Source organism: Perognathus longimembris, chromosome 24 (genome assembly GCF_023159225.1).
Source record: "Perognathus longimembris pacificus isolate PPM17 chromosome 24, ASM2315922v1, whole genome shotgun sequence".
In the NCBI taxonomy this organism is placed as follows: domain Eukaryota; kingdom Metazoa; phylum Chordata; class Mammalia; order Rodentia; family Heteromyidae; genus Perognathus; species Perognathus longimembris.
Genome location: NC_063184.1, coordinates 20,683,477 through 20,698,803, shown reverse-complemented (window position 1 = coordinate 20,698,803; position 15,327 = coordinate 20,683,477). Strand labels below are relative to the sequence as shown.

General features: G+C 39.0%; 1 protein-coding gene across 2 annotated transcripts; it reads left to right on the top strand.

Annotated features, from left to right (window-relative positions):
* The first annotated feature begins 13,507 nt into the window (after positions 1–13,507).
* On the top strand, positions 13,508–14,680 carry Pdha2 (pyruvate dehydrogenase E1 subunit alpha 2). Of its 2 annotated transcripts, XM_048333637.1 has the most exons (2): positions 13,508–14,017; positions 14,111–14,680. In XM_048333637.1, the coding sequence occupies exons 1-2, from the start codon at positions 13,508–13,510 to the stop codon at positions 14,678–14,680; spliced, it is 1,080 nt and encodes a 359-aa protein (XP_048189594.1). The 2 variants fall into 2 exon arrangements, with proteins under 2 accessions (XP_048189594.1, XP_048189593.1); XM_048333636.1 differs by having other exon boundaries at positions 13,508–14,680.
* The last annotated feature ends 647 nt before the right edge of the window (positions 14,681–15,327 follow it).

The window sequence follows — 15,327 nt, the reverse complement described above, 5'->3', positions numbered from 1 at the left end:
TGCTTAGAACATAATTTCAACCCCTTTACACTAATCTGTTTTGTTCATATCAAAATTCAGAACAGAATCTGAGAGTTCCTCAGGGCCATCTGGAGCAGTTGATAGCAAGCAGGGAGATGCCAGTATTTAGAAACACTAAGGATATGTAGAAGCATGCAGTAGCCCCAACTTGGTACATGTGGGAGACACATACCAAGAACTCTAGTGGATGCCTGAAACCACAGATACTACTGAGCATAAACATACTATGTTGTTCATATATATATATATGTGTATGTGTGTGTGTGTATTGTAATAAATTTAATTTGAACATGGTTACAATAAGTGATGTACAACAACATAGAAGAGCAGAGAAATAATATACTGTGATACAGAGATAGTGGTTTGTTACTTTGCTAAGAGGGAAACTGAGAAATGGAGAATTGTGGTTTGAGCCAAATCCCGGCAGACAAGCTCACAAGACTCCTTTATCCGGTGCTGCAAGTGGTAGCACACACCTGTCATCCCTGATTTCTAGGAGCCCACGATTGGTAGGGTCAAGGTTCGACACCAGTTCTGTAGAGAGAAGTCTTCAAGACTGATTCCATGGAAGAAATTGAATGGGGTGGTATATGCCTGTTATCCCAGCTGCGATGGGAAACCAACAACAGGTAGACTGTGGTCCAGATATGTGCCCATGGAAAGAGAGTGAGATCTTCTATCAAAAAAACAACCCAATCAAAGAAGGGCTAGAGACATGGCTGGGCCAAGTTTATAGACCCTGAAGGCTTGTTCATAAAGTACAACTGTGAACCGACTGAGTTCTTTGTATGTAGTCTAAATTTTCATTCTACTGGGAAAGAAAGATCATGTATAAAGCTGCATAGCTAGACAATTATTTAAGTACCAATTGTAAGCATCTGTATTTTCTTACTCAGTTAAGGTTATATAATTTTCATATGAAATTCCTCATTTATATAAATATCTATTTTCGAACTCTACCTTGAGTCTTTGTTCTATTACTCTACAAAACATAAAATGAATTTGTCATTTGGAAAATAATTTTGATACAGATTGGGGAGAATTCTTAAGTCATTTCTTCAGCATTAATCACCTTTGGAAAATTATGCTTAGTTATTTTTAAATATAGATTTCTTTCTTTCTAAAAGTTTTTCCTTCACTCTTTGCCAACCACCATGTTGTTTTATTTTAATTAAATCTGATTGATTTTAGCAAAAGTTACAAAGCTAAAATATCTTTTTCCCCTCAAACTACCTATGTCTATTTCTCATATTTTTGAACAGGTTTTCCTAAAAAATACCAAGCGATTTTCATTAATATTGATAAACCATCTTTCGTCAGATTTTAAATTTGGAGATATATATATATATATATATGTATATATATATAATATGTATGTATAGCCATATAAATATATAGTCTTTTTTCTTGCCATATATACATATGCAGTACGTTCATTTGGAATACATATATATATATGTGTGTGTATGTATAAAGTAAGTTATATACACACATATATATATAACTATTGTGTTCTATGTGCTCATACTATGAGTAACATTTGAATCAATTAATTTTTAAATGTTAGATGAACTTTTTTGTGTTTTCTAAGTATAAATTTAAGAAGGATAATATTTCCAAGTATTAATATATTTCTCCTCTTCCCAAACCCAGCCGTTCACAGCACTCAACACCCACACAGAGAGAAATGAGTCACCATTGGGAAACAAAGCAGAAGTTGAGAACAATGAGACAGAAGGAGCAAAGATGCCGGCAGGACAGAAGAGATCCACAGGCTGGGGATGGAGGACCCAATGGTGGAAGAAAGGAGAACTTGGACTAGAGGAGGGGGCAGGTGGCAGGTGGAGTGGTTGCACCACTTCTAGCTTACCATCTAAGTTTGCAGTCATCCCACCCCAAAATGGTGGAGTGACATATCCAGGTGGCATTCTTGCAAAAAAGCAAAAACAAAACCACAAGCCGCATACTCAGTTTCTCTCCCTCCCTCATGTGAAGTAGTGTCCATAGCAATGTCCCTCTCTGTTCTTCCCATTCCTCAGCCCTATGCTGGGTGCTTTGCCTATGGCTGGTAGAGACAGGTCTGCCCAATCCTGAGTTAGGATTCTATCTCCACAGCTGTTCTCCAATGAGTCCTTTATAAATATCAGAATAATATACTGTCCTGAACTTGTGAGTTAATGAATTAATTTCTTTTGATCTCTCTCAGGAAAAGGTTAATGCAGAAAGTATTATTTGCTAGCCATTTAATAAAAGTGAGTGTACATTAGTATGATGTGAGAACTGAGTCCTAAATACGAACTGAATGGAAGTTTAGTAAAAAATATGAGTGAAAAGTAATTAAAAATATGATTTCCAGAATGCAGATTTGAGCTAGTATAAATATAAGCCACAGAGTCAGAGTCCTCTCCCCATCTCCTTTTTGTCACTATGAGGGTTTGAACTCAGGGCTTCAGGTTCTCACTCAACTTTAATCACTCACAACTAGCACTTCACCTTTTGAGCTAAGCTTCCAGTTTTAGCGCTTTTGCGGGGGGGGAGTTTTCTGATTAATTGGTGATATGAATCTTTCAGATTTGTCTACATGGGCTGACTCCAAACCACAGTTTCTCACTTCTCTGGCTTTTGGAGGATTATTTGAATAGTTAGGCAAGAGATTTCTTTGTGTGTGTGTGTGTGTGTGTGTGTGTGTGTGTGTGTGTGTGTAAACGAGGTCACAGATTTGCTCACAAATAGGGTAAGCTAACACAAATATACTGAACTTCTTACAGTGTGCAAGGAGAGTTTGTTAACAGGAAATGTATAAATAAGCTGCTATGAAGGTTTTGTTTATACTATGTAGATAATGCATGTAAGTACCCATGTCGAAGTATATATATGTATATGTATATATATGTCTCCATATTTCTTCACTTTGAGAATATTCTCTCATCTCTATCTTGTTTGAGGAGTTGACTGAACTCTCAGAGAAATTCTTAAATCCCAGCAGAAACTTCTGCTGTATTGACAGCCGTTGAACAGGCTTTGAGAAGTTAATGTTCATGCATGGTGGAATGCACATTGCAGCATCATAAATAATTATATAACTAGAACTAAATAAAAGGACACTAACCAAATATAGGATCAAAGAACTCTGTAATGTTTCAATACAAAGAAGTTATGGAGACTCACTGCTCTGTGATAAATAAATGGTCCTATCTCTTTCTTGAGAAAGCAAATGAAATATAAGGAAAAAATGATGTATTTGGTCATAAAGCACAGGAGAAGATGGCTTGGAGGTAAAAACAAAAATAGTCAGTTCCTACTAAACACTATCAAAAATCATCACAAACTCTGGTTGGACAACAAGTAAATATATTTTATCTATTCTTTCTTTTAATTTTTATTTAAAAATTATCCCTAAGGATGATGGGGTTTCAATTCAATTAAATTATCATCCATAAATCTTTATACTTTATACGGATCCATTCTTTTTGTAATGCATTTTTTTCAAAATTTTATTATCAAACTGATGTACAGAGAGGTTACAGTTTCATACGTTAGGCATTGGATACATTTCTTGTACTGTTTGTTACCTCGTCCCTCATTCCCCCCTCCTCCTTCCTTTCCCATTCCCCCCATGAGGTGTTCAGTTCACTTACACCAAACAGTTTTGCAAATATTGCTTTTGTAGTTGTTTGTCTTTTTTTTACCCTGTGTCTCTCGATTTTGGTATTCCCTTTCAATTTCCTAGTTCTAATACCAGTATACACGGTTTCCAATATACTCAGATAAGATTACAGAGACAGTGCAGGTACAACCACAGGAAGGTGATACAAGAACATCATCAATAATAGAAGCTACAGATTTTTAAGTTGTACAAAACTATTCTTTGTGAGTTTTCACCCATCCTGGAGTGGATTTGAATAACAACACGTCAAAGAATAAATTAAAAAGAAAATAACATAATCATCTTTATGACTATTGAAAGATGTTGATACATTTTTTTTTTTTTTTTTTGGCCAGTCCTGGGACTTGGACTCAGGGCCTGAGCACTGTCCCTGGCTTCTTCTTGCTCAAGGCTAGCACTCTGCCACTTGAGCCACAGCGCCGCTTCTGGCCATTTTCTGTATATGTGGTGCTGGGGAATCGAACCTAGGGCTTCATGTATACGAGGTAAGCACTCTTGCCACTAGGCCATATCCCTAGCCCCGATGTTGATACATTTTAACACATTTAAATCATAGTAAAATTAAATTTGGAACATTTTGTTTCCCAAGTATATGTCTCACTTTCAAAGCTAAGTTTGTAATTGTTGATGAAACATGAAAAGTTCGAGATTATCTATGATTTGAAAGACAGGTTTGATGACTTGCTGACTTTTGATTCCTAGAAGTATCTGCTATTAAAGTCTTGATTTTCTGGTGAGTAACAACAGAAAACAATTGGGTACTTTAAATGATCTTGCGTGTAAGATGCTCAGTAAAGTGCCTGAAACACAATAAGAAGTCAACAAATAGTTGTCCACTAAGATCTCCATCAGTGGAGCTGTGAAACAACTTTACAATATATATGGGGCACTTACAAGAAAAATGAGTGGATCAAATTCTGCATAAGTTAAAAGAAGAATTTTCTTGAGTGGCACAACTAAATGTTATAAAGGTAGAATTCTTTTGAATTTATATATCTAATTCTAATAATTCTAATTACAATCCAAATTTCTAATTATTTCTTAATTTAATAATATATAAATAGTGAAACTTTATTCTGATCTGCATATGAAAGAAATATTCCATAGTCTGCAAAACCTTAGAGGAGGCTGGGTGGGGTAACTCATGCCTGTGATTCCAGCTACTTCAAAAATTGAGATCAAGAGGATCCAGTTTCCAGTCTGAGCAATCATTCAGCAAGACAATAGCTCAATCAATAAACTGCGGGATTTCATGCCTGTCACCCCAGTAATACATGAAGCATAGGTAAGAAGATCCTGGTCTGCGGCTGGTCCCAGGTGAAAACACCAATACTCTATCAGAGGTAAACGTGATTGTAGGTATGGCTGAAACGATCGAGGCCCTGCGTTCCAATCCTCAGTATTCCAAATAACATAACAAATGCAAGGACCACAGCCCCTTAGAGGATTACACTAGAATAACCAAACAGAAGAAGTAACTGCTTAATATTCAACTGACACATAATTAAGCTAAAAAGGCTAGAGAAGTGAGATGTCATACTGATGTAGATACATAGAAAAAGACAATAATGACAAGGACTGCTCAGTACATGAAAGTGGAAAGAACTGAGTGGATAAATTAACATGCAAGTCATCCCTCCTTCTGATTCACTAACTTCTGTCGCCTCAAAGAGAATAGTCAGTAAAAATATAGAAGCAGAAGATTGGTGAAAATAAAAAAAAGAAGCATGATAGAGAAGACTGGCGCAGTAAACACATTAGAGTTTATGGAAAACCATTACTAAACTAAATTCAAAATATCAATCCTTTCTTTAATGAATAGTACCTGCCACTTAGTACAAGTTCAGAAATTATCTAAGTTTTCAGTTGTAGTATGATCCTACAATACAGATATTCTTTTGTAGTAATCAAATGATCTTTTAAATAGTTATTGCTGATTTAACAATAAACATAATACAATACTAAAATAAAAAATTTCAAGAAGCTACAAAATGTAAAGTATGACTTCAATTATACCAGAATTTTTAAAATTTAAGAGGGCATCTAACAGCTGGTCACATAGCAATTCCATTTTTTTTGTCTTTATGCTTTTTGATTTGCTTATTCAATACAGAATTTTTAGAAAAATACTGCAGTCAAATTATTTATAAATCAGCAATAGGTCACCAGCAATGGCAAGAAAATGGAGTAGACAATGCATTTTGAATTAAGTGGGGAAAGGTAGAAGATCTTTATTTTCAAGTTTAAGTAGATATGAATGTTTAAAATACATCTTTCTGGTAGAATAAAGAGAATGAGGAGAAACTAATGTTGAAAATAGAATTGGCATCTTCCTACTGGCAGGAATTAAGTAAATACATCACACAGGTCCCTGTGGGTAATTGTTTAGGTTGGCACAAACAGAACACATATCATTAAGCCTTAGACCCACATTTGTTCTATTTTGGGTTCTGGATTATATACTAGGAAATGAAGTCTGAAGAATACAAATATGAGTTTTTAAATTTGAATTTAGTGTAAGGGAATATCCACAGAGAAACACTTTATGTTGTGTGGTAGAGTTCCAGAGACTGATAATACTAAAGTTGTCATTAAATTTAGCCAAGTCCTTGATGTGCGAAATCTCAGTTCATTGTTGATGACACAGATTGCAGAAGCATATGGAAGCAATTAGAGGAAAGTAAATGGAGATGGTGGGTGCAGACTGCATATTTGTGGAGCTTGACTAGATAAAAGGAATCACATAGGATGAGATTTAAAAGAAGCAATGAGGTCTCTGGTATCTACTTTCAGACTGGAGGAAATTTGAGCATGAAAGGGAAGCAGAGAAGACAAAATGGATGATGTTCCAGCGGGGATGCTGCAGAAGCCAGAGAATCTGAGTGAAACACTCTCTCATTGTGAGGAAATCAACGGTGCTGTTGCAAAGGCTGAGGGATTAGATTTCTAGACAAAATCATTCCTCCTCTGCTGAGTTTATCTGGAAGGCTGTTCTGATAGATGTAAAAATCCACCAGGAAACCCTAAGCACTAGACAGAGAGCATGAAACATATAGGCAAGAAGGACAGAAGATAAGATTCTGGTACTCCACCAACCTGAGGACATGCCTACTCTTTACTCGGCTTACCACCATCAATGTTTTTATTTGTCTTCTACTATTCTCTACCATAATGTGAAAACAATCTATAAAATGAAGGAAGTCCTTTGGAAAAGTTACAATGCGTTTCATAAATCCTAATTTATTTGTTTTTATTATGAATGAGGTAGGAACAGGGTTAGATGGAATAGTGACAGGTTAATAATTTCTAGAATAAAGTATGGCAATCATTTCAGGGTAGTATTTGGGGCTGAGAAGACAGAGGAATCAGCCTGGCCAGTGGGTAATCTAACAGATGCTTATTATTATTATTATTTCATTTTACAATTATCAGGATTCCAGAATACAATCCTGTGGGTCACATTTGAGTATTAAAAACTCTCTTCTAAAGTGCTTGATGTCTAAATATACCTTGAGTTTATAATTTTCTCTGCGACTCCCCTACGGTGGCCTTCGGGATCAGTAGGGTACTATGGAAATGCCTGAGAATCTAGATGCACAGTGGGTTCGTGGGAACAGAAAGATTCTCATGCAAGAAAAGTTCCATAAAGCATTGTCTTAGGCTGCTTGGAGAAACGGCATTCATACTCACAATGTATTACATAATTATGAGATTCTGATTTTCATATTTCCCAGCGTGCCTTTTCAGTTTTGCTGTATTGTTAAATTAAAGGAGACAACATAACTTTATAAAATGAGAATGTTCTGTTTTGTGTGTTGCAGTTTGACAGCCCTCTATTTTTAATTTGCTCATCATTGATCCTAATAAAGACAAACTGTCATTGTAACCACTGCCTGGAATGCAATACATTAGTTTTATTGCCTGGATAACAGCTGCTCATGTGTTGCTTCCTGTGTCATTCAGTGTTGATGTGCCCTTTTCTCTAGGAAGTGCCAGAAAATCTGGGAGAGCTCATAGCACACCACCTCTGTAGGAAGTGCATTCAAGAAAACGCAGGGAGAGAGAAATTTTTGTGCAAGTCTTCATTGTAATTCTATTACTTTGGTCCCAAAAGGGACAAATAGAAGACAGTATTTCACATACATGATCAATTAGTATAGAGTACATACATATTTTGCAGGATTTCTGTTACCAAAATTCTGCCTATTACTCAAACTCTCTAGGACTTGGTTTCTTGTGCAAATTGGGAATGAGACTATTTGCTTTACTGCACTGTGTGAGGGTCTGATGAGGAAAAGCTGGTAATTGTGGATCTCTAGTCACGAGATGAAGTTTATCACATGGGGAAACAATATATGCAAGTGTTCCCTAAAGTCTCCAAATAATACAGATAATAAACTAGAATTTTATCTTCAATGTTTAAGAATATTATTAACTGGCCAAGAAAAAAAATTCCAGTGTATCTGTATATAATCATAGTAGGATGGAATCTATTACTAGGGTTAGCATATGATAGCTAACAATATATCCAAATTAGGAACCATAGATGGCAAAGAAAATCAAACATGCCAAGGGGAGATTGTAAAGTGGGTGTACAATTCATTTTTCCCCCAGTCTTTTCCTCTACAAATTTGTCTGTTGGTAGAGTGTACTGCTTAAACTTCCTTCTAGGGGGCAGCAGTGCCCTGGAATTTTGCCAAGAATCCTTTCTATTTCAACTCAGTGACTCATAGTTCTTACCAAAGAAGCAAAACCTAAGAAAGTAGCTGTGCATACAGATATTTGAAGCAGGTGATTTTCTACCTGAAGCCATTTGAAGAAGTATCACAGAAGTATATTTATAAGAAAATAAAAATGAGACAGTTCTGAGGAAACTAATATGTTCCAAAAGATTGGTTGTTTGGGGCAAAGACGCCTACTGAATATATAAAGTTCACTTTTGCTATCACATTTGCTGTATATTTATTGCTATTAAAGTTAAAGTTACTAAGGATAAATGCATATCTGGTTACCAAATAAAACTTTTAGACATAGAATTTAAAAACAGGAGGAAATGGAAGGACTTGGAAAAAATTATACTAAGTGAAGTGAGCCAGACCCAAAGAAACATGGACTCTATGGTCCTCCTTATTGGGAATAATTAGTACAGGTTTAGGCAAGTCATAGCAGAGCATCACAAGGCCCAATAGCTATACCCTTATGAACACATAAGATGATGCTAAGTGAAATGAACTCCATGTTATGGAAACAATTGTTATATCACAGTTGTAACTACTTTCAACATCCCATGTGTATCTGTAGCTTCTATTATTGATGATGTTCTTGTATCACCTTCCTGTGGTTGTACCTACACTATCTCTGTAATCTTATCTGTGTATATTGGAAACCGTGTATACTGGTATTGGAACTAGGAAATTGAAAGGGAATACCAAAATTGAGAGACACAGGGTAAAAAAAGACAAACAACTACAAAAGCAATACTTGCAAAACTGTTTGGTGTAAGTGAACTGAACACCTCCGGGGGGGGGGCGAAGGGAAAGGGGGAGGAGAGAGGGGGGTATGAGGGACAAGGTAACAAACAGTACATGAAATGTATCCAATGCCTAACGTATGAAACTGTAACCTCTCTGTACATCAGTTTGATAATAAAAATTTGAAAAAAAAAGGAGCATTTAAATCTACTGAACAAAATATTTTGCCAACAAGTATAAATGTGTTTGAAGAAAATAGGAATAGTCTTAACACTGATTTGGGCTTGCTTAAAATTACTTTGATTCCTCAGGAAGGTTTAATAAATCGATGACTTTGGGGGGGAGGGATTTAAATGTTTTCAACATACAGAATAGAAGTCAGTTGAGATCTTTTGACTTTTCTATTTGGCCAGTACTGAGTATAGTGAATATTGACACCTTATTCTATGTGAAATTTTATTTTCCAATTCACTTCATCACATCTAGTTAGAGTTCTGAGATAGGTAGCTAGCACATACAAACGGTTGGAAAGCTGTCCCTCACAGTTTTATTGTATGAATTCTTTTTATTTTGTCGCGTAGTCTTTTGTCCCAAAGTTTAGGAATAGAAGAATTAAAGCCAGGGTAATTTAGGATGTTCTGGTCTGCAGCAACAGCCTGAAGATGCCTCTTGTGGTTGCTTCTGAACTTCACCTTTTCCCCATCAAATCCTCATTGGGACAGAATGATGAGCAAGCGTTGTCAATTTACCTCTTATTCCAAACAGGTTTTCTCCTTGTGGTAATCTCTACTACAAATTTAATTTGCAACAATTTAGAAATCAAATAGGGTCAATGACATTTTCCCCCTAGGGTTTTCCAATGTTGTGGATTAGCTTTGCTAGTTTTTATAATATCTGAGAGGAACCATGGTTCAGTATTTTGTAAAATCTATGGTTTTCCTCTTTTTCTCCAGTGGAGATAAGATAATGTAACAAATGGGAAAAAATATTTTCTGGGTTATATATAACTCTTAATTTTTTCACCAAACTCTTACTCATTATTCTTAATTGCCACATCTTAGAGCTATGAAAATAATGCAGTGCTGCTAATCACATGAGAAGAATGAAATCTGATAGTATTTATCTAGAATATACTCACTTTTTAACAGCTTTCATCATTTAACATTTGATAAAAGTGCAATTATTACTGGAGAAATGCAAATATCCTTCAAACATCTTAACTGTTCTTTTTATACATATCTTTGTTATTAAAAATATCTGTGCTATTGATACGAGACATGACACTTTCAAAATAAACTCAGATATGTCCCCTGTAAAATCTGCTCAGATACACAATGGTAAATTGCATCACATTGGCATGAATGAATGTGTCTCTACCAACTGACTCCTCTTGTATTAAGATTCTTATTAATTAAATCAAAATCCTACCATTGGCCTTATAAAGGTGCTCCTTTGCTTTACTTTCATTGTGAGTAATTAAAAGTGAGATTTGATATTAATTAAAAACTTAGGTTTATAGGGATTTTATTTGCAAGAAATAGTTCTGAGGTGAACATGGAGAAGACTCTTTAGTTCTGTTTGAAAATTCACTTGTTTTTGAACAATATAAAGAGAAGGGCTGGATTCTTTGGAAGAAAGATTACTATCATTGGGCTGCTAGTTCTTGAATAGCTCACATCCTGTCTAATGTAAGAATATGAGAGAAGTTACACAGGTGAGGATTCTTTAACAGTTGTAAACCTTTACAACATATATTGAAAAGATAAAAAGAAACTAACTTTCTCTCTGACAATGGTTTTAAATTGGAAAGATAACAGTGCAAAAAGTCATCATTGGGATGAATCAGTTGAATGGAAAGACTTCAAGATCATGTACTTTAAATAGTAATCCAGTCATCTACTATTAAGTTGAATTAAGGATGTATAAAGTAACTAATGGTTAAGAGGTCTCTAGAAGTTTTTTGTTGTATTATTTACTAACTTAACCAGAGGTAGTTGTAAAGAAAAAAAAATGAGCCCTCTTCTGTGAGACCTATAGTACAGATATTTTCCAATTAGCATCTTTACATGTTCTCCTCTGGCCTGAATCAGTTTTAGCCCTGTCACACTGAGCTTTTAAGGGGAGTTCTATCTTTGCAGCCCAGGAAACATGTGACAAGATTAAATTGGCACACTTTACTGTATAGCTCTTGTGTTCCTGGCAGAGCTAGGCTGGCTGATACCTCTGAGAAAAGGCTCAGCTGTCACTCAGTGACCCATTAACACTACCCTTCCATCCTGCAGTGTCATTTTTCTCATTCTTATGGAGATAATGTTCCCTGGAGATCACAAATACCTGCAGGAATGAAAGAGAACAGTACAGACAGGCTAAGTATCAAAGAGAGAACAAACAACACAGCAAGACCACGAATTCCAACAGATGAATTTAAAATGGAGTAAAAAATTGAAGTCCATTATGGTGGCTGGGTTCTCATGGTGGGAGAGGGTCCATTTTTAAGAAGTAACCTCTTAACCAACTGTTTTCTCCTCCCTGCCTGAAATACGGAAAGAAAATAACATGCACAACCAGATCCAGAGATGGCAGCTGCTTTGACTATGTACCAGGGGAAAGGGTAAGAATTTACCATTTCCAACTCAACAGTATCTATAAAACAGAATGAATTGCTGAGCAGTCTCCACAGAAGTTCCTGAGTTAAGCTTGGCCTGTTGGTACAGGAAATCAACTTCCTAGTAAAAGCACACACACACACACACACACACACACACACACAAAAACAAAAACAAAAAGCTTATCTGACCTTTGTGGCCTAGACCTAAGACTTCCTTGGGCTTACAACCAAATTGTCATCAGGGGCATTAAGCACATTCTAATTCTATCACAGTTCAAATTGTAAAGAGCTTCATAGTATGACCTTGCAAGAAGTCATTCTTTCTAACAGTGGGCATAGAAAGGAATTTTTTGTTTTGTTTTATTTTGTTTTTGCCAGTCCTGGGCCTTGGACTCAGGGCCTGAGCACTGTCCCTGGCTTCTTTTTGCTCAAGGCTAGCACTCTGCCACTTGAGCCACAGCGCCATTTCTGGCCATTTTCTGTATATGTGGGAATTGAACCTGGGGCTTCATGTATAGGAGGCAAGCACTGTTGCCACTAGGCCATATCCCCAGCCCCAGAAAGGAATTATAGAAAGAGAACAGGTCTCTATATTTCTTAGATGGAGATTAGTCTAATTTAGGTTGACTTAAATGCCAAACTAAATAAAAGCCATTTGATCCATTAGAAACCCCTTGAAGTACACACCCCTTAAAATGGCAAAGGAATCAAAAAGTACACGTTGGGGAGAATCCAGAATTATTGAAAAGAGTAAGGAAAGAAGTGGCCTCACACATTTTAATTTATAGATCTCAATCTCTAATTTCCCCAGGCCAATAGAAGTTTATTATTGGAATTAGATTCGTTAGACAATAAGATGAACACTGGTGGATCACGCCTATAATCCCAGCTACTTAGGAGGATGAGATGTGAGGATTGCTGTTTGAACCACTTTGATTGAAGTTTGGGCAGGGAAGTCCTTGAGACGCCTAATTCCAATTAACCACCAGAAAATGGGAAGTAGAACTGTGGCTCAAAGTGATAGAGCACTAGACTTGAGCAGAGAAGCTCAGAGACAGTTCTGCCCAGGCTTAGAGTTCAAGCCCTATGACCAACCACAAACAAACAAACAAAACCTGAGACTTGATGCAGCCTGGTTCTAAGTGGCTGATGCCTGGAATCTGAACTACTCAGAAGGCTGAGCTAGAAAGATTATAGTTCAAAGCAAACCCCAGGCAGGAAAGTCTGGGAGACTTCGAGGACCTTATTTCCAATTAATCACCCAAAAAACCCCAAATGGACGAAATGGACCTGTAGCTATAGTGGCAGAGCACTACCTTTCAGCACAAAACACTCAGGGCTGGGAGCTCAAGTGGTAGAGCACTAGCTTTGCGCACAAAATGCTCAGCACCCAGGCCTTGAGTTCAAGCCCCAGGACTGGCATCAAGGGGGAAAAAAAAAAGCATTCATACATGTTTTAGAGATCAAAAGGAGGTGTGAGAAATCTGGGTGGGAGCAACCACCTTTGACCTAACATCTCTGGGTTTAGGGATTGGACTTGTGAGGAGAGAGATAAGAGCAGAGCTGCCTTCGCCAGAGCTGGGGGGCAGTCAGGGGGCCTCTGTATCCTGGCGGTGTCATTGCGCACGCGGGGCTTGTGGCGTGGCACGCGGGTTGCCTGGAGACGCGGCTCACCGCCGGCTGACTCGCCAGCCTGGGTGGTCGTTGGGAGCCACCAAGGTCGCCATTGGCTTTTACTCCATGAAAAAGATGCTGGCTTCTGTGGTCTCCCGTATGTTGGGGGCCACCCAGAAGCCCCCTCTCAGAGTACTGCTGACCTCCTGTAACTATTCCAAAGATGCTACCATTGACATTAAGAGCTGCGACCTTTACCGGCTGGACGTGGGTCCCTCGTCGTCCACCGTGCTCACCAGGGACGAGGGGCTCAAGTACTACCGGGCCATGCAGATCGTTCGCCGGATGGAACTGAAGGCAGATCAGCTCTACAAGCAGAAATTTATCCGTGGCTTCTGCCACCTGTATGACGGTCAAGAAGCTTGCTGCGTGGGGATCGAGGCGGCTATCAAGCCCACGGACAACGTGATCACCTCCTACCGGGCCCACGGCATCTGCTACATGCGCGGCCTCTCGGTCAAGTCCATTCTGGCCGAGCTGACGGGACGCAGGGGAGGCTGCGCCAAAGGCAAGGGGGGCTCCATGCACATGTACGCCAAGCACTTCTTCGGGGGAAACGGCATCGTGGGCGCGCAGGTGCCCCTGGGGGCTGGGATCGCTCTGGCCTGCAAGTATCAGGGGACCCGTGACATCTGCTTGGCCATGTATGGGGACGGGGCTGCCAACCAGGGGCAGATAGCCGAGGCGTACAACATGGCAGCCCTGTGGAAGCTGCCCTGCGTGTTCATCTGCGAGAACAACCGCTACGCCATGGGGACGGCGGTGGAGAGGGCGGCGGCCAGCACCGATTACTACAAGAGGGGCAACTTCATCCCGGGCCTCAAGGTGAACGGGATGGACGTGCTGTGCGTGCGGGAGGCCACCAAGTTCGCGGCCGACCACTGCCGGTCGGGCAAGGGGCCCATCGTGATGGAGCTGCAGACCTACCGTTACCACGGGCACAGCATGAGCGACCCGGGCATCAGCTACCGCACGCGCGAGGAGATCCAGATCATGAGGAGCAAGAGCGACCCCATCATGCTGCTCCAGGAGAAGATGATCAGCCACAAGCTGAGCAGCGTGGAGGAACTGAAGGAGATCGACGTGGAGGTGAGGAAAGAGATCGAGGAGGCCGCCCAGTTTGCCACCACCGACCCCGAGCCGAGCTTGGATGAATTAGGCCATCACCTCTACCACAGCAACCCGCCTTTCGACGTTCGGGGTGCCAACCAGTGGATCAAATACAAGTCCATCAGTTAAAGGGAAGGTGGCACCATTTCCTATGGCGGCGCCCCCTTTCCCCCCCACCCCACCCCCCCGGGGTCCACTGTGAGAAACTCTCCTCTCCACTTCGTTTAAGGAGGAATAAAAATCCATACACCCCAACGACTCGTACATTTGTTAGGTGGACGGATTGTTAGGAGGTGAAAGGATGTACCTTCCATTCCAAGGCGGTGTCCAGGGCTACATTGCTGCATTGAGAGGCACTAGGCAGTAGGAAATCCTTTAGTGTGGATACTTTTCTTTCAGTTCAGTGGGGATGGGGGGGGGTGGAGGATGGGAGGACAGACATTATTTCCCAAGGTGTTTTCTGGAATAGTTCTTATTTGGCTTATTTTTTTTTTATCAATTCCATATTAGTTAATTAGTAATTATCAATATTAATTTAATTACGTCTAATGATGTGAAATAACCTTTAGTGCATTTACTACAACGTGAGAAATTTAAATTTAATACTATTTTAGAAATATTCTGAATTAAAGGATAAGAGAATTTCTTTTCACTTTTCTCCCTTGCCATGTATGGAAAGCCACACTCCAGAGTGAAGGAGTGAAGTTCAAGCTACTCAGAACCCAAAGTGAATTGCTACTTGCAATAGCTGGCTTGCATTAAAATTTTTATACACA

Bases quoted from the DNA above. Each gene is read 5' to 3' on its own strand.
- Pdha2 (XM_048333636.1), top strand. From the start codon at position 13,508: ATGAAAAAGATGCTGGCTTCTGTGGTCTCCCGTATGTTGGGGGCCACC.